At 44.8% G+C, this 22,878-nt stretch overlaps 1 protein-coding gene across 3 annotated transcripts in view; it reads right to left on the bottom strand.

Moving 5' to 3' along the window:
* Positions 1-22,878, bottom strand: part of ripor1 (RHO family interacting cell polarization regulator 1) — a 65,907-nt gene that overhangs the window by 26,022 nt on the left and 17,007 nt on the right. The window contains exon 1 of one of the 3 annotated variants that reach the window (XM_018726661.2): positions 18,173-18,376. The exons of 1 other annotated variant lie outside the window; for it this stretch is intronic. Coding sequence is in view for 1 of the 2 variants with exons in the window: in XM_018726659.2 (XP_018582175.2) it covers positions 1,325-1,343 (19 nt within the window). In the remaining variant the exon portion in view is untranslated. Of the gene's footprint in view, positions 1-1,324; positions 1,501-18,172; positions 18,377-22,878 lie in introns of those variants that run through there. One more of the 3 variants, XM_018726659.2, reaches the window with a different exon arrangement.

A 22,878-nucleotide genomic window follows, 5' to 3' on the forward strand; every position in this document is an offset into this window, starting at 1 on the left:
GGTGGGCACGTCTAAGACCACAGTGTGAAGGAGTTTACTCATTGCTCAACATCAACAGCAACCTGACCAATGGAGGAACAACATTTCTATTTTGACCATTCAGTGAGGCTTTGGTAATCGCACTGCTGCACAGCTGTGATCCTGCATGCCGGTCATCCATCTTCAGTACAACCCACTAATACATAGCCAAGGAAATGGCTTATTTATCCTTCTAAATTCGTTTAAAATTAAATTCTTCTCAGTATTTTCTAATTTCATTTTAAGCAACTCAAAAGCTTACATTTTCACTGATTTATATAAAAGTAAACTTGTTAAAGGGACAGAGGCTAAAGAAGTTGCCACAGGGATACAACAACACTTGCCCTCCGGGGAATTAAACCAGCAACATTTTGGTAACAAGACCAGTTTACCTACTAGTAAATCTCCTTTTGGGCATCAGTCTGCGTGGGTGCATTCCAATTCCTATCTGTCAATAACTGACAAAACAAAATCATTCCATTCAACTGTAAAACTGACTCATCACCGCATTCTTAACCCCCTAGGTTTCCTCTCGTTGGGATATTCCACACCTCAGGAAGAGATGCTAGGATAACAGAGACCCCTGGGTTCCACCCCCTGCTCTCTCTTTGGGATAAAGTACTCCTGAGTAGAATAGGTGAGAGATAAAAGGGAAAGGGGGGGGTTGTTTGAGAGAGAAAGACCTGGGATTGATCGTATGTTTGTGTGAGGTGTCAGTTCAATCATCTAATCACAACTGATTATAGATTAGAGAGACCCAGAATGCTCCACAGCCCATTAAATGCTAACGCCCTCCACCTCACACTCCATTGCTTTCAGTTCCACAAAGAGTTTCAGGGGGAGGAAATGGAGGAGGAACCGTGGGACTCCATTCAAGGACCCAGGCAAATACAATATCAAGCTCGAGAAATAGGACAATGTCCAAGAAGAATGTGCAAAATCAAGCTGAAACTCAAACAGGAACCCTACAGTTCCACAACTGCCATGTGTTATGTACAAATTTACATTCTTCTCCTCCTCTCCGAGAGTAGTGTGTTCCTGAAGATCTATTCACCGACACAGCGGGCACAACCCTTAACCTCAGTGTGACCGCACACTAGGACAGAAAGCAGAGCTCATCCCCCAACGGAACATAACCAAAACCAACTTGTGACCAGAAAACACACCACAGACACAAAAAGAGTCAAAACACAGCCAGCATTAGACTGAAAAGGCCTGCATCCTGTTACAGAATAAACTTACACCTTGTTTTTTTTCCCAGCCAGAGCTCTATCATTACAATAAACCACAAGAGGTGAGAGGGTACCTCCATATCCACTGTACATGTTGTTGGTACGTGATTCTCAGCACAGCAGAGCAGATCTTCACACAGAAGACAGACGAGACAGTGTCAGAGATAGGGGTCTTCTAGTCTACTCCTGCCTCCTCGGCTTTGACTATAGCTCTGTCTAGCGGGTGGAGAGACACATCTGCGGGGGAAGAGTGCCGAGGCGCTGCCAGGAAACTGGAGCCCAGCGGGCCGACCCGGAGCGCCCTCCCCCAACCCGGTCCCCTCCCCTCTTGCTTCCCTTGCGCTTCGCTGTCTGACATCACGCTCTCTTCCTGCCTCTCCCTTTTCCAGGATGGCTGGCCCATTGTATCCACTAAGATGCAAAAGATGATGGTGCCTTTTATACTCCCCTCCATCCTCCTCCTTGCTCTCTGACAATAAGGGACCACCACCTCTACTTTCCTTATTCCCTCTGCCAAACTACAACAGCTCAAGTCTTGCTCTGTTTTACAGACAATCCATTTCTGAAACTACAGTGATCTAAGAGCACCCCCTAGCACTGGAGTGTACCCCTGAACCCGCACCAGGGTATGAAAAGCAGGTTGACGGATTGGTAACCCTGAACACCTGGAAAACTGACCCTTCCCATATCTTCTTCACTTGTTTTCTAGCCATCTATCAGAACTGCGACGTCAAAATCTACCCCTATACCCCACCTGCAACTGATATATGCAAAACCTCACTCTGTACTAAGAACAAATGTCTTTTACCTGGGAATTAGAGAGAAAGCTGGAGGAGGATTGTGGCAGAGTGTCAGATGAAACCACCTACAGACAAGATTTTGCTCAGATAATCACACAAGCCTCTGCAAGACAGTTAAGGGTAAGTAGAGAAGCTTCCCTTTAGCCTTAAAAAACAATCTGACAATAACACTTCCTTTGACATTAAATGATGCGTCACTGAAGTGAAATACAGTATTTATTCAGCAGTTATTACAGACCATGTGAAATATGCAATATGATTCCCATCCTTTGCCTTCAGGTACAAATGGTTTTCTCAGTATCACCCGCACGCCACTTCACATTCTACGTTCTACAGCAGATACAACCCCCTTACAGTCCAGTTAACGACCCATGAGACCAAGTTAAACAACGCAACCTTTTGCTAAAAAAAACCATATAGTGATAGAGGCCTGGTACGTGATTTTAAAGCGTGGAAAAAATTAGATAAATGTTGGGATATTCTCATTCTGGTTCAGCAAGATGCAGGGGTTGTTAGGAGGTGTATGTGGGACATTTGTGGCAGAGTGGGACTTGAAGAAGGTCTGATGCCTGACTGGGGCAGATTACTATAAATGGGGCATTGAGTTGGTCAGAGAAGCACCATTATGACCATTTCTAGAGCAACACACATGCATAGACACACACACACAGAGGGAAAGCTTTGTGTAAGAGGGAATCACCACTATAGCACAGGTGAAATGTGAGTCAGCCAGTAATAAGGGACGGGGATTTGACCAGATGGAGCCTGGGAAAACCCATCAGGAGAATAATCATAGGGATGTTTTCTAGCCTTGCTTGGGGGGGGGTTTGGGGGTATCACAAGCTGTTTCTATTTCCGTCACACCACCTCTCCCATTGTGTGTGTGTATGAGACTCGGTCTGCACGTGTCCAACAAAGAAAAAGAGGCAGCCCGATTGACCAACAGAAGTGTGACTGGAGTCAGACAAAGATTTGGTAACTACTAAATATGACAATGTGTATGTGTGTGTGTCATGGAATATTCTAAAATCATACACACTGTCTGAAATCACTTGTCCCAAGCGGGGTCGCAGTAAGGCGGAGCCTAACCCGGCAACACAGGGCGCAAAGCTGGAGGGGGACGCAATACCAGTCCACCGCAAGGCACCCCAAGCAGGACTCGAACCCCAGACCCACCGGAGAGCAGGACCCGGCCAAGCCTGCTGCGCCACCACACCCCCCTCTATATTCTAAAATTATTTTACATATTGTCTACAGTTGCTGGTGTTTAAAATGGAATTCATTGACTCCTGGTGTCCATTCTGTATGAAACTCGACCCTGGAAGGAATAACTGGTCAAAAGCACGACAAAGGAAATGTGTTGTAGCTGATGGGTACAGAAGCCAATATGCATTGTACTTGTAGCTCTCGGGGACATACTGAGGGGTTCTGGGTACGGAGTAACAGCTAACAGCAGGTGCAGTCATGGCAGCAGAAGGGTCCCGGTGTGACTCAAGCGCGCAGTGGTCCTCTGTCTCCCTGCTCGTTTGCATGGATGCAAATCACTTTTGGGCATGTGACTTCCAACGTGCCTCCTCTGTACAACCACCGGTCTCAGTAACCCCCCCAAACAACCAGCTGCTCCCCATGACAAGAGAGACCCCAGAGATGATGGGAACCAGACAGACAAAAAACCGACCTGAAGAAACAGGCAAGTGTGTAGATGGACTAACAACCAACAGCAGAGATACAAGAAGACAGACCAGCAATAAAGACACAAGTTGAGACGTGCTAATAGAGCTACTACAGATCAACAACTGAATTATTACGCAAAGAAACAGTAAGGCTATTGTCAGTGACAGATAGGGGTAACAGTCCTGTCTATATGTGACAAAAGCCATCCACCATGAGTGGATGCCAGGTTCACAGCTCTGCGGGTAATCCCACTGCAGCACCGAGGCATTATATCATTACCCATCTGCACATGTACACACTCCAGCATGTGCTCACACACAATACACATATGCTTCTCTCAACAGATCATATACAAACATATGGTCACTGATACTGTACATGTTCTTTTCCAACATTATATACTGTATGTATATGTGTATATATACATACATACATACATACATACATACACACACAGACACACACTCACACATCTCAGAAACATAGAGAGACAGAAACATGGCAATACACAACATACCCTGATCTTCACAAAAACAGTTATAGTCCACCTCCAGTTACAGAATATTAAAAAAATAAATACATACACAATTGAAATATAGTGACACAGCAATGCAAGCTTTTATTAAAAAATAAGCAGCACATATTGTTGCTGTATGTTGACGGACAATCTGAGTATCTTACTCCTGCCTGTCTATAGAAACCATCCTGCCTGAAGAGGTACTTAAAAAGGTTGCAATCACATTCCTGTCCATCTGTATAGAATTTCTTTTCAATTCTTTGATTCAATGTGTGTGAGAGACTCCAATTCCAATTCTCAAGTCCAGACTGCACCAGATGCTTGAGAAGGGAATCTGACATGTCAGGAGGGGCATACAGCATGTAAAGGTTTGGGCCTTAGAGAGTAGCTGTCCTGGAAGCTCTGCGATCTTGTTTCTCCAGGAGCAGCTGTCCCGAAGCAGACGGGCAGCCTGCTGAGGAATCCTGGGCAGAGGCCCCACAGGGACATTGCACCTGTGCCCCTGACCAAGAGAGGCAGAAGCATCACTCCCTTGCTCTGTTCCTCTCTGAAAAACTGGGCCAGAAATGTTAAGACACACCCTGATGGCTTTCATTTCATAGCATGACTTCCAAGTTCAGCTGGTAAATCCACACACCAGACTGATGTTGACACAAACTATCACACACAAGTACTCTTAATGAGAATGGTCAACATATCTAATAAGACTGTTCACCACTACCATACAATCTGTCTTTTCTTAGAGACAAAGTTGGCCAGTTCCTTCCAATACTGACAAACATACAGCATGTAGACAAAGCATGATCACAGCTATGGAAGGTCCAGAGCCTTCTGCAGGACATCCCTGACCCAACTGGATATCACATGCTGTTGGTGCACAGTATTCACCCCTAACCCCAATCAGGGAAACATTTGTATCACCAACAAAGTGGACTTTTCCCCAGACAATGCAAACAGCTGGGACTATAATCTCAGTCTCCAGCATGGTCTACACATGCGCACACGCACGCACGCACGCACAACCAGCCCAAAACAAAGACACAAACAGAGTCACGTATAGACATTGTTAATTACATACAAGGTACAGGACATTAATGACCTGCATAACACTACAGCTGAGGAAGACTCGTGTTAGAGGAACCTTGGGGGTCTGGTTCCCTCCACAGTCAAAGATCATTACGTACAAAGCCTCGAAGATGCACTAGGCCACCATAACCAGAAGACCAGTTCATAAGCTCCTCACCCCATGTCTACAGACACTCCCTCAGGCTGCTTGGACGCCAAGAAGCACACCAAATGGTTAACATATTCCACACATCCTATCCAGCCCGCCTATCACTCCACCCTGCTCAGGCACATATTGTCCATTCCTCGCATGCCTCCTTTAAGTGAGAGAGTGACAGAAAGGAATGCCTATTATTAACCCCCAATCCCCCATAGCTCCCACGCAACCAAATTCTACATTCAGAATGACCTTTGCTCTCACAGCACAGGTTAAACAAAGAACCTGCTGGCATACAAACCAATGAAAAGTATGCATAGTAATAACCACAGCAGCTGCAGTATACTCCGAACCCAAGCAGGGGCTGCACTAGATCCTCTCCCTCTTTCTATGACCTCCAGCTCTAACTATTTCTGATAACAACTGCTTCTTTATAACAAGTGACACAAAACTGCGAGATGAGCAATCTGCTGGCCTGCCTCACTACCACAGGTGCCTGGTTCCATGTTGATAATGATCCAAATAGCACATATCTCACTGTTTCGATTATTCTGGGGTGATAGAGGGGCCAAGATTCCCGGGACATTTTTGTCTACTCAGAAAAATGGAAAAAAAAAGTAACTTGATGACTCATTTGGCTTGTCACTGTCATACTGCAGCAGCCTGGGTGCTTTTTGTAGATATGGCCCCTCAGTTCTCTCTGTCATTACAAAGCTCCACTTTTCACTGCTGGTATGTTAACCCAGAGCAGCCACATCCATGGAGCAGCGAGAGCAGACTGGGGGTATCTTCATGACTAAGCACAGAGAAACGAGCCGTCAACAGCACTCTGAGAACCATGAGCAGAATCAGTTCCCCGAGTCTCGTCCTCAACCTGCACCTAACTGATTGAGCTGAGGAATTGATAAGGTTCAGCTTTTCTGAGATTGGATATCATATTCTTACACTGATGCTTTCCTCTTCCTGAAATTTCTCTTTATCCCCAGTATAGATAATTTTACTAATGCCTTTTCCAAATGACAATTCACAAAATTCTTAAGGAGGTTAAATCGTAAAATCGCTATTATTTTCCCCTCATATAAGCACAGGTTACCCTTGTATGACAAATGCTCCTTTTACAAACAAAGAAAACTGTAAAAATTGCATTTGCAAAGAGCTTTCAACTCTCACTTACTGAAAACACTGAAAATTAAAAATACACGCCAAACGATTCAAGAGGAATCCCATCCCTGTGCAGGGTATGGTTTCCTCTGCATACCTAATTACAGTGACAGGCAACTTAGAATAACAAATTCATCCGAAACATGTCTCGGGACTGTGAGAGGAAACAAGAGCACCCAGAGGAAACCCACACACGGAGAGAACATGTAAACTCCACAAAGACAAAGCTGGATTTCAGCCCATTTTCGAAATTACACACAAGGAGCTGTGAAGCATCTAATGAGTTACCATGACAGACAAGAACAAAAAAAAAAAAAAAAAACAAAATGAAAAGATAATAATAATAAACAATATCAGCAACATAAAATATGAGGGGGAAGCGGAATCAAAACGCGCATACAAATGCATTATATACAAGCGCCTTTGAAGATGTGGCTTTTAAAGTTGTTCAGAGCACTTCTGATATGTTGCACTTGGTTCTGAATTAGATTTCCTCAGCATTGAAAAATAAGGCAGGAATTTTGCATGTTTTGGGAAAAAAATGGGAAAATATGGTTATGAGTTCTTTTACAAGAACTCTCTTTAAGAACAGATTTTCAGGAAAGAATTACACTTGTTATGGAAAGGAAGCCTGTATAAGAGCATGTGTTATGACTTGCTTTACTGACAGTTTTGATATTGGACTGACAGACTGATAATTACTAGCCCCAGTTTCCAAACCCCACTCAATCTATCAGGATTCACTGGGTCTTTCCAACTGCAGCTAATTTAAGATTTACTTGTTAATCCCCAGCCAAGCTCTAAGAGACTTAAGTGTCACTAGATGCTGCAGCAGCCTCTTCCACCAGCAGGCGATCGGGGGGGAGGGGGTTTTACTGACAAGAGGACACGGTGAAGCAGCTCTGCTCCCAGACCGCTACCCAAACCTGCTGGTGAGCCCCGTTTAGAGGTATTTAGCCTGACAGACTCCCACTGCAAGGCTACACATTTTCCTGGGCTGCTCCTCTGTCCTCTGTTCCTCCCCAGTGAACCCAGTGTAACTGTGCGAATGACAAATAAACGACTCTAACTCTGTCACTGACTGCACAAAGTGTAGACATCAGCTGAACCCCAAGGATAGGTGGTCCCATAACAGGATGGGCACATTGTGAAGGGAGGAAAAAAAAAAAAACAGAAGGGGTATTGTCTCTTTGAACTATGTGGTTCAGTACTCATACAGACTATATGGATGCGCTGTTTTACATTTCTCAATGCAATAACGTACAGAACAGATGGGACATCTTTTCCCGGCGACTCACATTAACCCTGTGAAAAATGTTAAACTGATCAAATGATCTAAAGCAAATGGCTGATTATGGCCTGATTACAAGTGTTCTACATCCTAGCATTAAATATTTAGCATGTGGTACTCTACTGAAAGATGAAAATTAGTTGCTTGAATATCTAGCCAAGTAACTTTGCCTTCTTAATTTCTCCACCCACCTCCACTTGTACATGTAAAAGGGGCTGAGCAGTGCTGCCAATTCAATGAAAATCCAGAAGTGTGCAAAAGACACACTACAGAATCCTATATTTCCAGATGGAAAATTCCACTTATTTTATCATCAGAAATATGGCAGCAGCTGAGAATATTTCCCATGGAGTGAAAAACACACAGCACTTTCACTCAAGGGGTAAAGGGGAATATACAGTATATATTTTTTCCCCTCATTTTTGAGAGATTACTTTTATTATGGGCTTTCCCTTTGCAAGCTTTCTTTCGGGTACAAGGATGCAAAAGCAAGTATGGGTGTGCAGACTGTGTGCACTTAGTGGATGTGTACAGGGCGAGTTTGTGTCGTAAAGCAGCAACTAGTACATTTCATTTGATCCCACAGGAAGAACAGTTCAGACAGCATGTGATCCAAGGGGAGGAGGTCAGGCACACCGAGGCCTTCTCTATGGCTGCATCAACAAAGCTTTAATGGTCATATCACGTGCCACTTAATATCAACTCAGGCTTGCTGGCCTCCCCACTGCCTCGTGCCACAATGCTGCTATTCGCTGCACTAACAGGATTTAACCAGCCACTAGCTGGGCTTCCTGCACCATTCGCAAACTGTAGCTGTTAGTAAGTAAAATGAAACTGGCCCTCATGGTTTTTCTGTTTTGTGATGCCCTCTGAAAAACATGCTGTACAATTGATTGATTGAACTAATGACAATGACCGAGTCAGGTCCGCTCACCTCTCTGCAGTCCCCACTCAGCGTATTTCTGCACTCTGGAAACACACCACTAAAAGCAGGGAGTGTGATGCAGGGGAACCACACAGTCCTTAAGTGTAAGACGCATCACTCCTGGAAGCTGGAGCTTATCTAGTCCGGTCTGAGAATAATGCCAGCATGTGACTTATAACCGTAGTGTCTGAACAGCATTAGGCAGCCACTGCCAGCAAAGTGTCATACACACCCAGAAAGTGTTACAGCATTCGTGATTCAACAGCATGCAGTAAGGATGTTTACCAGCCTCTCTTATCATCTGGGGTCACTGATAAAGGCTACAGTGGATACCTCATGTATCCTCCAGTTACAGCACAAAATCTTTTTGTATCAGAGTGAGGGGAGTCCTGATTCAATTAAGACAGCTGACAAGAGAGATACTAGATATACACACACTCACACATGGAGCAGTCTGACAGGAATATTACAGTAACTAAGATACAGGGAGCTATGAAGAAGTTCTGGATTTTAAGCTGGATGTCAACTTTCACCAAGAACAATGTTCGACACAAAAGGAAAAAGAAAGGAGAAATCCTGCGCAATTACACCTTGTATGCATTTAACTTACTCTTCAGCTTTACATGGGAAAAGTCCAAGCCAATTTTTTGTGGGGGGAAAAATATGGAAAATTTAATTTCTACATTGGAATAAAGGCTCCAGATACACCATAATCCAGCTGAGCTAGTGAACTACATCAATGTACTCTTGGGTCATGAACCCCCCCAGACAGCCTCGAACGCACCTCATGCTGATTCATGAGAGGTCTACTGGATTAATAGCCTAGAACTCTATGAGCTATGAATTTTCAACAATATGGAAAGGTTCCCAAATTACTTATTTTTAAAGTGCATTTTTTTTATTTGTTTCCCAAAATTTCTGCTTGTTACATTTACTCATTTGACTGACACCTTTCTCCAAAGGAACTTACAATTTTAAAATACCTAGAATTATTTACTCATTTATACAGGTGGGAAATTTTTACTGGAGCAATTAAGGGAAAGTATTTTGGTCAAGAGTACTACAGCTAGCAGTAAGATTCAAACCTGCAACCTTTGGAATCCAAAGGCAGCAGCACTACCCACTATGCCACCTGCTGTTAACACCTATTAGTTTCCAAATTATCCATATTTCTGTATTCAGGAAAACACACCAAACAGGAGTGTGAGACTGGCTTCATTCAACACCCTTCTGCAGTGTTTTCAGCTGGTGTGTGGTGGCATTTTATAATTTTTTTAATTTTCTTATTCGTTTTTATAAGTACAATAAATTACTGCTCTGTGTATTAAACAAGCTCCCTCCTTTGCTCTGGTTTTTTAACCGCCTTCGTGACTGCACACACTGGTCACCTAATCAGGTGTCATTCAGCTGGATTTCTGCAACACTGAGCCAAATGTCTGTAACAAACTTGACGCAGCAGAATGTGATGGAAAAAGCCCTTTAAAGAAGCCATTGAGATTCTCTCTCCATTTCCCATGTTTTCTTTATCTCTTCCACACAGATACACTCACTTTGTTCTCAATGCAAACTCCACATGCTGTGCCATTGGATATCAACTGGAAAGAACTAGAATGGTAATGACAGCCTTTGACCTTAAATGCATTTGGTCAAGACTTATCTAGTGGAATCTTTGCATGGGGTCACAGTCACTGCCTGCCCCTGTCCCCTTAGGAGATTATGCAGCAACTAAACCTTTCACCCAAAGTGGTGTCAATAATGTTTATGCATTGGTCCTCTGCATCGGGGGGGCTCTGAGGGTGGAGGTAAGGGCAGAGGTGTAAAAATGAGTGGTGAAAGAGACCCTGAAGGCTAAAACACACAAAAGCATGCAAGTGCTATCAGCACATGGTTGGTAAATCATTTGCTCCTTTTGGAAAAAACACAAACTTCCAGCACACTGTCAGGCACACAGAGTATGGACTTCTGTCTTGCGTGGTGTTTACCGAAGCAAATGTTCATGATTACATTTTAACTAGTAGAACTGAGTACCAAATGTATGCGTACGTAATTCAACATATATCAAATTTAATGGCAAGCGTAAGGATTAAATGATGAATGTGACTGTAATAATTACATCTATAACTGTTGAAGTTGATTTTCTTATTTAGGCGAGTTGTAAAGGAAACAGACTACTCAAGTGATTTACATTTATTCATTTAGCTGACGCTTTTCTCCAAAGGAACCTGAAATAATTTACCTATTTATATGGGTAGGTAACTTCACTGGAGCAACTTAGGACAAGTACCTTACTCAAGGGTACTACACCTAGAAGCAGAAATCAAACCACCAACCTCTGAGTGCAAAGGCAGCATTATGCTGTCTTCCCTTACAACCTAGCCTAACTTACACTGACTGGACTAATGTACTCTTTGTGTGCATTCACCTTTTATTGGATTCCTGGTCCAGCACAAGTTCACATACAAAAATTATGTCTTTTGGGTGATTTTTGAATGAACTTGTAAACAGACAGCTCTGCCTGTTTATTCACTGTGTCTAGTTACGAACCCAGCGGGCAGCTTTTTGGTTAATATTGAATGGTCAGAAGGGGGTGTGGTGGTGCAGCAGGTTTGGCCAGGGCCTGCTCTGTGGTGGGTCTGGGGTTCGAGCCCAACTTGGGGTGCCCTACCCTGTCCCATCTGGGATGCGTCCCCTCCCCCTTCAGCCTTGCGCCCTGTGTTGCCTGGTAAGGCTCCAGCTCGCCACGACCCCGCTCGGGACAAGTGGTTTCAGCGTGTGTGTGTGGTCAGAGACATTTCATTCCAGATGGACTTACAAAGTCCTTACACTGGAAGAAGTAGCTCACATTCTTGGAGCTAGGTGCATTTGCTTTTTAGTGTTCCTTCTGTACTCCTACTGCTTATTTATATCATGGTGTTCACATGCATTTTAAATGCAACATATTTTATCAAACGCAACTGCAGAAATGTGACACTGCCCAAACTTTTATTGCCCCTTTCTTTCAAAACCATACATCCATACATAACTTCGATTAAGCATTCTGCAGCAGAACTGCTGCTCATAGAAACAGACTGTTGGATTTGACTTGCTTGCATGCATGCTGGGTGTGGACAATATCACCTGTGGACACAGTAATCTACGCAAAAGTGGGGTGTGTGCATGTGTGTCACGGGGCCAGGCAGTCCTCAGCCTGGTGACACGACAGCCCTTCGTAAGCAAAGTGCTTAGCCAGACGTGCCATTAACAATGGTGCCAGCACATTAAGTTTCCTGTTCACACCCACGTAGTCTAGGAGCACTGAGAGAGAGTGAGCAAAAGAAGAAAGAGTGGAGGGGCCATTTGAATAACCTGGACATCCCCCACCACTATCAGCCTCCATAGTCCCATCTGTGAGAGGTGACACAGATCTCCTGACACAGGCCATGCACCCCTGCATCCACCCGTGACCTTTGGAGACCAATCTGTTTCTCTTCAAACTGTTCAGTCTTCACGAGAGCAGGACTGTCCCTCTCACCGCTGGGCCGTGAAAGCCTCTGTGAGCTTCGACTGTTTATATCATGGTGAAAGGAGTTTACCACTGAGTGTGACGCCTCAGGCCTGATTTCAGTCAATTTTAGTTCCTGTTATAGAACTTCCTAACTGTATATTTGAACATACACCATTTGGGCTAGTGAGGAGGCTATTGAGAGGAGGCTCTCATTATATTACTTTGCAACTTCATCCATGTTTTGCACGTATAATTTGCACAGTACATGCACACCTTGTGAGATCAGTCTAGCTTTCGTGTGTGCCTGTATGTTTGTATGTGTGTGCATCTCAGTGTTTGCTAATACATCTGTATTTATTTGTATGTGGTTTCTCTCTGCTATAGCCAGGGAAAGAGTGAGTCAGATGAGGCAGCTGCATCCTGGGCCCATCCCCCTTCCGCCTGACATTCTAATGATATGCTAGAGGAACCAAAACAGCTCCAACACACAGTAACCCCTAATAATGACACACTGCAGTATACCAATAACACACAGTATAACATGTGCTACAGGCAGCTAGGGCCATTGTGATGTCATCATCCCAGGCCCCACACTGGAGATATGCAAGTTTTGGCAAAAAATAGAACAGAAAATCAGGTTTACAAGGGATGAAATCTTGTCCTGCTGAGAGATTCTGAGCTTTGGGACAGACACAATCAGCTTCTAACGATTGAAATGTCCCAGGCGTCACTGGGAAACAGGCTGTATCATATACTCTATCTCAGTGAGTCAGGCCCCTGTTAATCTCACTGCGATTGCCAACAGCACAGGGCTTTTATACGGTTGTCACTTCTAATGGCCGTCATGGTACTGGTGCGGCTACCCTATAACACTGGCAGGTTCCCGTTTAAACAAGCCCCACAAACAGAGAGCCAACCCAACACTTTGCACAGCAAGGAGCTGCATCCTTGGCTGTCCCTATGAATCTGGAAGAGAATGGACTGGTGAAAGAGACTGACTCTGAGGCCTTCACGTACCATGTGCTCTCATGGGAGTTCTGCATGGAGACCCTTCCCATGTGCAGGAGGGAGGGCAGCGACAAAAGACACAAGTGCGGCAGGCAGACACCACAAGGCCAGGTGATAGCCCCCACAGTGACTCAAACAACACTGGTTCAAAAGGAAATAAGTCATGGCTCACTTAATTATGCTGGGTTTATGTGTGTGAGTTTCATTTGGTGTGACTCCAGTATAGGGCGTGAACACAGTGACCCGCAGGAAGGCATTAAACCTCCCGCCACAGGAGGCACAGAGCAGGACAGGCTAGGAAAAGACTACGGGGCACACTGTTCTCAGCAGGAGAGACAGCAAGCTGCTTATACTATTGCTGTCATGTGCTGGGTAACTTTTTTTAGTTTGCCATACACAGAGTGTTACAAATAGATCTCAGTCTAAGGAAGAAACCACGAAGTCTGGGAGGGGGGAAAAAAAAAAACTTCACTAAAGTGACAGTGAGCGGCAATACTCTTTGGATGCTGTAGTACTGTTAGAATACAGGGAGTCATGTCCACGGAGGGGACAGTAACTGACAGCACATAGGCTGACTGTTATGTCATGGTTCTCATCCCTGCAAAATTCTCCACATGCATACAGGAAATCAAACAACACTCTGACACACAGGTGTTCACTGAACCATAACATGACAGCACAAATCCTCATGTTGAGGAAAACGCAATACTGCACTGAATTATGTGTATGAGAAAGACAGAGAAAGATACTATTGAGTAATAGAGAGAAGAAATCCTTGAATGTTCTATTTGGTCTCCTGTTAAACCCTCGCACAGGAAGCCATCAGTTACTGCACTTGGGCCCGAAACCACAGCAGCACTATGACTCCCACAAGTATTTTTTACGCTCACCTCAGTTTTGTGCCATGAAGTCCACCACAAAGATCTTTGCAAGGCTTATGCTGTGCAGGTGTCAACACTCGGCAGCCAGTGGATTCATACTCAAACCTGGAAGTAGCCAATTAATCTCAAGACCGCGCACGCACACACACACACACACACACACACACACACAGCCACTCTCCTTGAGGTATAGAGCCTTAAGCTTTACATCAGAGAAGCCATTTGTGTTTATTTAGCTGGCTGCATTTTTTCTGTCTGCGTATTGCAATGAATTATCTATTTTTGGCATCAGGAAGTATGCTTTTCCTATGGGGAAAACGGGAGTGTTTCTGCACAGATAGTAAGCTATATTATTTATAGCTGAATTTACAGCTGGCCCCCATTGTCTGAGTGACGCTGGAGGCTTGTGGCCATTGTCGCAGGGACACTGTCACTGGAGATGAGAGCTAATGGGAGCTGACACCTCTGGAGAAGATGTGCAGGGTCTAGACATTAACTGGGTGAACCACCAGCGACACACTGCCAGCATGCGCGCTGCGCGCACGCACACACACACACACACACACACACACACACACACACACACACACACAAGAACGCAGGCACATGCACAGACAAGATAAGGACGACAGACATCCGTACTTTCGGAGTTTTAGACCACATGCAGCAGTGTGATATTTTCAATTATAAAAAATAAATTAAAAAGTCTAAAATACATGACAAAAAAATAATGCCTTACTGGCAAATTTATTTTTTTCATAGAATGATACCAGCTGGTTCTGACAAAAATTACATTTTTGATTGATCTTTGCAACATGTCACACAGCAGAACACAGCTAATGTGACAACTCAGGGAATCATTGAATAAAACTGGCATGAATTCTTCCCAAGGACAGCAAAAAAAATTGTCTTTAATAAATGAACTTATAATGAATAGGCTTTATGTCTCATACTATGTTTTAACATTTTACAGCACAAGTTAAGCAACTTATCAAATAAATTTCCTTTGAATTAGGAACGTATGACGTATCTATCTGTACTGTCTTTTCACAGCTTGGGAAAGCATCCTAACTGTGTGTTGAATGCATTCTGTAACCTGAAGGACAAACATTTATATTTACATTTATTCACTTAGCAGACGCTTTTCTCCAAAGCAACTTCCAATGAACTCTATGTAGTGTCATCAACCCACACACCTTATTCACCAAGGTGACTTACACTACAGGACAAACATTATGAAGACACTGTATATTCTTCTTGAAGCAAATATATTGTGGGATACCAAATATTTGTACTTTAACTGCCTGGTAAAAGGAGCTGTTTCTTTGAAATTACTGTCCAAACTGTAAATGGTTATGACTCAAAGCCTCCACAATATTTTTATTATGGAAAATGGCAACAAGTAGAATGAAAAATCTGGACATTTACAATAAATTGCTCAAAGACCATATTACTTAGCAATATAATCTTCAATTAGAGACAAGGCTTCCTGGTTTAAAGTAAACTGAGAACATAAGCTGTCTCAAAATAGTCATCCATGTCCCTTTAAAAATCTTTGGTGCCTGACAGCCCTGGCCACATGTACAAACAAGGAAACCCAAAAGAGGTAAGTTTGAAGACATGCAATTCAACGCTGCCAATATCTGAAATGTTCCAGAAAAACAAAAATCTTAAATCCCAAAACTGCTTTATAAAGAGCTCTAAGGAGTCTGTGAGTATAAGATTTATACCACATCACTTTTCTTCTCTTGCAAAAGAGGGCATCAAGAAAATCGTAGGCAAAGACCAATTGTTGTGACCTACTCCCTGGCTCAAATTCCCTGTGGAGACATCCAACTTCAGACCAGGTTCCCCATCGCCTCCCTTCTACAAGCAGTCTGTTCCTGGTGACCATAGTTATGACAGACAGTGAATTATAATTACAAGAGTCAATGTGAATAACCCATATAAACAGGCCCGTACGCCCCAGGGATATCAAGGCAAACGCCTATTCCCTAATAGGAATGCCTGAGATGTGGCTCCTGATCCAAGGCATTCATAACTAGCACAGCTCCCTGTGGTCCCTTCTACCCCACTTCTTTAGAGAGACACACATCACACTTTGCCAGGGCAACTCGGGGGGTGGGGTGGGGCATCAGCAAAACTTTTCCGTAGCACAGCTCACCATCCCATGCGGGTAAAGAGGGTGTTCACCAGAAGAGACTCAAGGGGGGCTGTGTGGGAGAACACAACCCTTGAGCGTTGTCACAGGAGGGCTACACAAGAGGACACCTGACTCTCATACGCCACACATCGTTCCCCCTGTTAATGCAAAGCAGCACACAGACCGAGACAGCCCAGGCAATATATCGGTAACGGCCAAGTAAGAACTCCAGAGCACCGCAAACCGGACTTGGCAGGACGGCAACGTTAACGTGGATCTACGGAATTTCTGGAGATCTCCAACCAACTATCCTATCAATCCCTGGCAAAAGATGGTAAAAGTGGGCCACATCTCTTACTCCCAACTCCCTTCCGATACATTTCTCCCACTCCCTAGCGCTCCAAGTTCTCTAAAACCAGAGCACTTTTCCAAGTGGCTTTTCCCCCCCTCTTGTGAACACATCTTTCAACATAATAATTTTGCTGATCAGATCATTAGCTAAATTAGAACACTTGGCTATCAGGTCACACACAAAGAGCCAACTGTGTGGCCTAGATTATACCCCACAGGGCCGAGCATGCTGCTGCGAGAAAACCTCAGCAGAGGATACAGAGTGGGAGCACTGGTGAAAGAAGGATGGGGGGGTGGGGGGGCAAAGTCTGGCCATTTCCCCTTTTTGTAAAACTCTCAGCTGCTTTGAAATAATACCTTATGGCTCAAAAGAAGAACTACAGAAGACATGCAGGAATTATGAATACGCAGGCAGCAGGAGGTCTTAAATCAGTCTAGAAAACAGATGATCTACCACTGCATCACAATTACTATAAATGGACTCCTGAGAGTCCATGTCCATGGAATGTATCATGACCAGAGGTCTGCTGTAACTCCACCGCCCACCCATCCTGAGTGACCGTATTCACACACTTCATAACTATGTACATCAGAATCAGAATCAGCATATACAGTATGTACACGTTCCTTTTTGTGAGAGACACTCTGTGTACCTGCGCTGATGTAAAAAGTCAGCGGAAGGATTACGCTGAGTGGATTAGCCACTTTCACAGGCATCTTTACCAGAAGGACAGGAAGAGGAGGGTTTGCTGTGAGGGTGGCGCGTACAATGCGTTTGCTGGACGGACCTTTGCAGAGCGAAAGCTAAGAAAATGGCAGGTTCTCCACTGCCCAGGTGTAAGGCATACGCTACAAATGTGCGTACAGAGGATGCAAGAGCACCGGTTACTCAGCTCCGAACCCTGTTCTCCTGCGGAGTCCCCGTGGACGTTGAGGTCTGGCATTAAACCTGCAGGGACATCCATCACACACACCACCTGTTCGCACCTCGATCCGTGTAATAAGTCCATATGTACCTGAGCATCTCCTTCACACCACCTTTGCCAAGCTGCCATCACAAGCACCCCATTACGCATGCAGACTGGGTTCGAAGCAGCGAAAGCAAACCTATCCCTCATACAGAAGCTGTAACACGGCTTGAGAGATGACACATGATTAACAGAATATTTACAACATGTATTATGAGCATATAATAATATTCATAACGAGGGAATGTCCGCCCCACTGATCCCATTAGTGTATAACTCTAATACTTATTTTTTTTGTCTCACAATACCTAACTAGTCATTACCCCTCGTGTGTATCTTTTTATCGTCGTGTGCGTGTGTGTGTGTGTTCTCGGGTCCGTTTCACTCCTCTCTCTTGTGTTGCCGTGTGTTGTCTGTGTGCTCCTCGTGTAAACCTCTATGATCTTGTGTGTGTGTGTGTGTGCGTGCGTGCGTTGGAACTGCGCGGTCCTACTTACATGTCTGCCGCCCTGTTACACATCATCTCGCTGCGTGGAGAAATAAACCTCAGAAGCCGAGATAGTGGTGCGTTCGCCTCTAAAGCAGAAGGAAGCCCGCCTGGCTCTTCTTGTTATTATGAATAATGCAGGACAATATGAATATCCAGGTCTCGGGGCCGACTTCGCTCCTCACACAGGCCGGGTCACTTTCTCCGCCGCCGCGCCGCGCCGCGGGGACACAGACACAGCAACACACCGCCGCGACCACGCGACCGCCCGCTCGCCCGCCTGCCTGCGCTTCCCCCTTCGTCCCCTCCCTGCCCTGGGTTGAGGTTAAGAAACACTCAGGAACAGGAGCCGACGGAAGCAGCGAGAAACGACGACGAAAATCCGATAAATAACGGACAGATAAAAGAGGCAATCGGTGCCAAAGAGAGTCGCCTGGCTGAATTCGGAGACGGAGCACGCGCTGGGGACCGTCCGCGTGCTGCTGCTCCCTTGCGCTGGTTCTGTCGCCCTGCAGCCGTGAGAAATCTCGCGCGCGCGCGCGCACACTGCTAGAGAGAGACGGAGAGGCGCGCGCACACACACACACACATTCGCACAGGCAATGACTTGAGCTCGTGAGAGGTGCGTTTTGGCGGCTCCGTTGGGGTTTTATTCATTTTTTTTTTTCCTCGCGGAGGGGCTTCCGAGTGATTCTTTCCCGCCCTGCTATCTGTCCTGCTCCCTTTTCTTCTACCGCACCCCGTTTAGCTCAAGACAGGAATAATTAATGTTTGAAACATTACGCATAATTCACCTCCGCGCTGCCGCCGACTTCAGTTCGTACACGTTTATAGAATGAAGTTCCACCGCCCGACGCTTGGCGATGAAACATGGATCACTTGCTCACTTTATTCTGCGTTTCTTTTGCAATTTAATTGGTGGATTTGACTGTGTCTTTGTCTCAGTTTTTACATTGTTGTTTGTTTACTTCGTTTACTTCACACGTGACATTGTGCATAGTCATCTCCTAGAAAAAAAAAAAACAAACAACAATAGGAAGAAGGAGGAATAAGGACAAGAATGACAAGCAGCAGAACAGACATTAACAATATACAGTATTGTGTCAAAAACCACAATGTCATAAACAACAATTAAGAAACATTATGGTGAGAAATGCAATTCAAATTCACTGTGGCATCTAGGATTTCTTAATGTTTCAGAAGTCCCGACCCAACATAGCCGCTTGTCCGACCAAGGTGCGAGAGAAATGTTGTTTTTGAGTCTGTAAGTCACTGTGAAGAAGAGGCGCTGGTTCTTCCACCAGCTCCGCTGTGACAGCAGACAAAAGCCCTGCAAGCTTCGGGACCGCATGACCAAAAAGATAAATAAGTCCTCCTAAAGGCCTGCAAGGCCGGTTACCGCAGTAACCCTCCTGCCAAGATTCCAGATGATGTCATGTGATAGGTGGGAGGTCCGGTTGGCCGCCCGTCTGGATGACGAAGAGTCCGGAAAGTGCTGAATGGGGCTACATCACCCCCATCGCCACAAACACCAGTCTACTGATATTTCTGAATTGGACCAAAACTTCTCTTCTCAACACCCACCAAGGAATTACCTGCATTCAACATTGGTCATTATTTCAATAAACCATCTGCTACCCCATTCATTCCCATGGAACATTTCTTCCTAAACTTTATTTTTCTGTACTCATCAACACTAAGTAGGTCTGATAACGGACCTAAGGGACGCGAGGAACGGATGAATCAAATCCGAGAACCCTCATTGCTCACTGTTCTCCTGTGCCACAAAAAGAATCTAATCCAACAAAAGCCTTAACTCAGAACTCTACCGTGTATAAATGTGTAATGCTTCAGGACAGACTTCAGATTAAGATCTAAGGCAGGACTTGCGGTTACATCCTTAGACAAGAAACTTAACATTAATGTCTGCTGTAAAATGTGAAGGCTACGCAAGGAAATTGATAGTATTAATAATGCAATACAATGTTTTACCTGTCCGCAACAAACAGAACCACATACACTGACGCTTGTTTGCCTAAATTTGATAATAATCAATTAATCATTTCCATCCGACGCTATTCATCAGTCACAATGCAATAAAACTTGAAACGAAACGTTCTAAATTCTCAAACATTTTATTGAGGTAGGTGATGGCCATTTGTTTTTTTCTGTTATCTCTCCCATGCAGGCACTGGAGGGATTATCATACCCTCCATAAAGATGTAAAGGAAGGTGACACCAGGAACAGGACACAATGCCTTTGCAGCTGCTACTGCAGCAAGACTTGACCTTTGACATCTCTTGCTCTATACCCTAAGTGGTAGTTTTTTGCAAATTTCAGGCTACAGCAGCTGGGGCTACTTCTAAGGGATGTTGGCCTGTCTCTACTGTAACTGTTGCTCAGAATGACCATTTATTACCATTTAATGGGAGTACGGCCTGCCATTATATTTAACAATCACAATAATACTCATAAGTACCGTCTTTTTTTATCCTGCTGTGGGATAAAGTGAGTGGGTGAAAGTGAGCGGAAAGTCTGCATATCTGTGCGGAGACACACTGTGAAGAGGCGGAAAAAGGAAGCGATGCTGGGACGGAGAGGACTGCTAAGCACAAATGCAGGGAACAAAAGCACACTCAGCTCTTCGGCAAGTTGTCCATTTGCTCTGCAAACACATTTTGCTGCGCTTAGAAAGAGCAGCTCAAACACATCACCGGTGTGCAAAGCGCTCGGGGACAGAAGCAGACACAAACATTCACACTAATTTAACGCTCCGTGCTTTTCCAGTCTGCTTCTCCCATGCATCTCACAGGAGACAGACACGATCCCCACTGGATCTGGATCCTGCTAAAGACACCTTGCCAGGCTGAACTCGCATCCAGCTGTTTCCCCCCCTCAACAAAAGGCCCAGCTCCAGGCATTTCTCCTTCAGCATCCAGGCTTCTGTGGTCCAGATGCTTCACTTGGCTCATGTTGGCTTCATGAGGACTCCCTGCAGGGACAGACATTTACATTCTCTGCAAGGCCAGCTGCTCGGTTCGGACAAGGCTTTTGAAGAGATCCAGGTCTCTCACTCTAGTGACAGTTCCACAGCTCCACAACCAATTCTTCACTGACATTGCACAGTGGGTCTTTTCTCACCAGGAAGGACTTACTCTCCTGAAGAGGCACTGGTCCAGCTTTCCTATTATGAAAGAACTACCCCAGGCTGGTCCCCCTGGTCAGTAGAGCCCTGTTGCAGTCCTTCCAATTAAGGTGGTGAACAGCTTTTTAGATGATCCATTAACCAGTCTGACAATAACAAGGCAACAGAGGCCTTGCATAATGCTCTGGGGTGTGCAGGCATCGACCAAAAGACTTCACACACGGGAGTAAGGCTTTCATAGTAAATCAGATGAGCTGTCACTGCTCGGCGACAATTTTACACTCCAGATTTTTTCTACTCCTTTGTTTTTCCACCCTGTTAATAGCATATATGCCATTTTTAGGAGCTTTGCATTGCGTTTGCTTTCTCTTGTACTTGTGACAAATGTACACACGCTAGTGAGGTCATTAACCTAAATGGTCCTGCATCAGGACTGAGATCCACAAATAAGAGGTCATCTACAAAAGGGGAGGAGGTGCTCTTCTCTCCCCTTTGTGGATCTCTAAAACGGGATTAATAAAAAAATGCTCATAACTCTCAGCAGGGTCCAGCAGAGAGTCTTTTGAGTTTTTCTGTTGACATTGTAACAAAAAAACTGCAGAACTGGACTGTTTGTGGTTTGCACTATTTTTAAGATACTGAGGCTAATTCCAGTTTAAAAGTTTTGATCATGACTGGTGATGAACTTGCATGCTGCGTTCATTTTTGTCTCCGAGATAAAAAGAAACAAATAGATGTTGATGTAATGCACTTTCTGTATTGCTCCATGAGAAGTACATCACTTCGGAGGAAAGAAATTAATAAATGTAAAGCTAAACAGATAATGACAATGTAAAATAATGTGGTTAACAACTGGGAAAATACAAACTGCAAAGGAGGGACTGACCAAGCCACAGCAATGAGTGTGACTGAAATAAAGGATGAGCTCCACATAAAATCCCACGGAGAAAAAAAAATGTTTGCGGAGGACGTCGAGCGGCAGAGTACAGTTCGAGAACATGTTCTGTAAACTGAGGCTTGCGGGACATCGTCTTAAACGAGGCTTTGGAACGTGACCTGCGTCAAGATTTGCGGGCACTGACGTCACAAGGCATGGCCGCTCCTCCACGTCCCATCTGTTGCAGGCAGGTCCCCCAGCAAAGGAAGCGTGTGTGGCGGACAAGACCGATCCGTCCAATCCACGAGCCTCCCGTTGCCACCGCCTGCAGGGCCCCGACATACAGTAATCCTCCTGATAGATTACAGGCCTGCTAATGTAGGGCCTGGAACACTGCAGCTAGTGAGGGCACTCAGTGGGGTGTCTGTGGGAGGGATCCTTCAGTACACACATACAAATCCGCATCCACACACACACACACACACACACACACACACACACAAATGCACAAACAGGCATATGAAATGAATTAGCTGTGACTCCAGAGAATCCCTGAAGATTTAAACCCGTCAATCTTAAACGGCAAAAACGTAACAAAAGGGATGCTGGAGGCTTTGACCGCATGGGGCCAGAAAGAAAGTTTGTATTGTGATTTCAAAAAAAAGAGCGCATGTGTTTGCGGTGAACATCTGA

The sequence above is a fragment of the Scleropages formosus genome, chromosome 7 (assembly GCF_900964775.1).
Source record: "Scleropages formosus chromosome 7, fSclFor1.1, whole genome shotgun sequence".
Lineage (NCBI taxonomy): Eukaryota > Metazoa > Chordata > Actinopteri > Osteoglossiformes > Osteoglossidae > Scleropages > Scleropages formosus.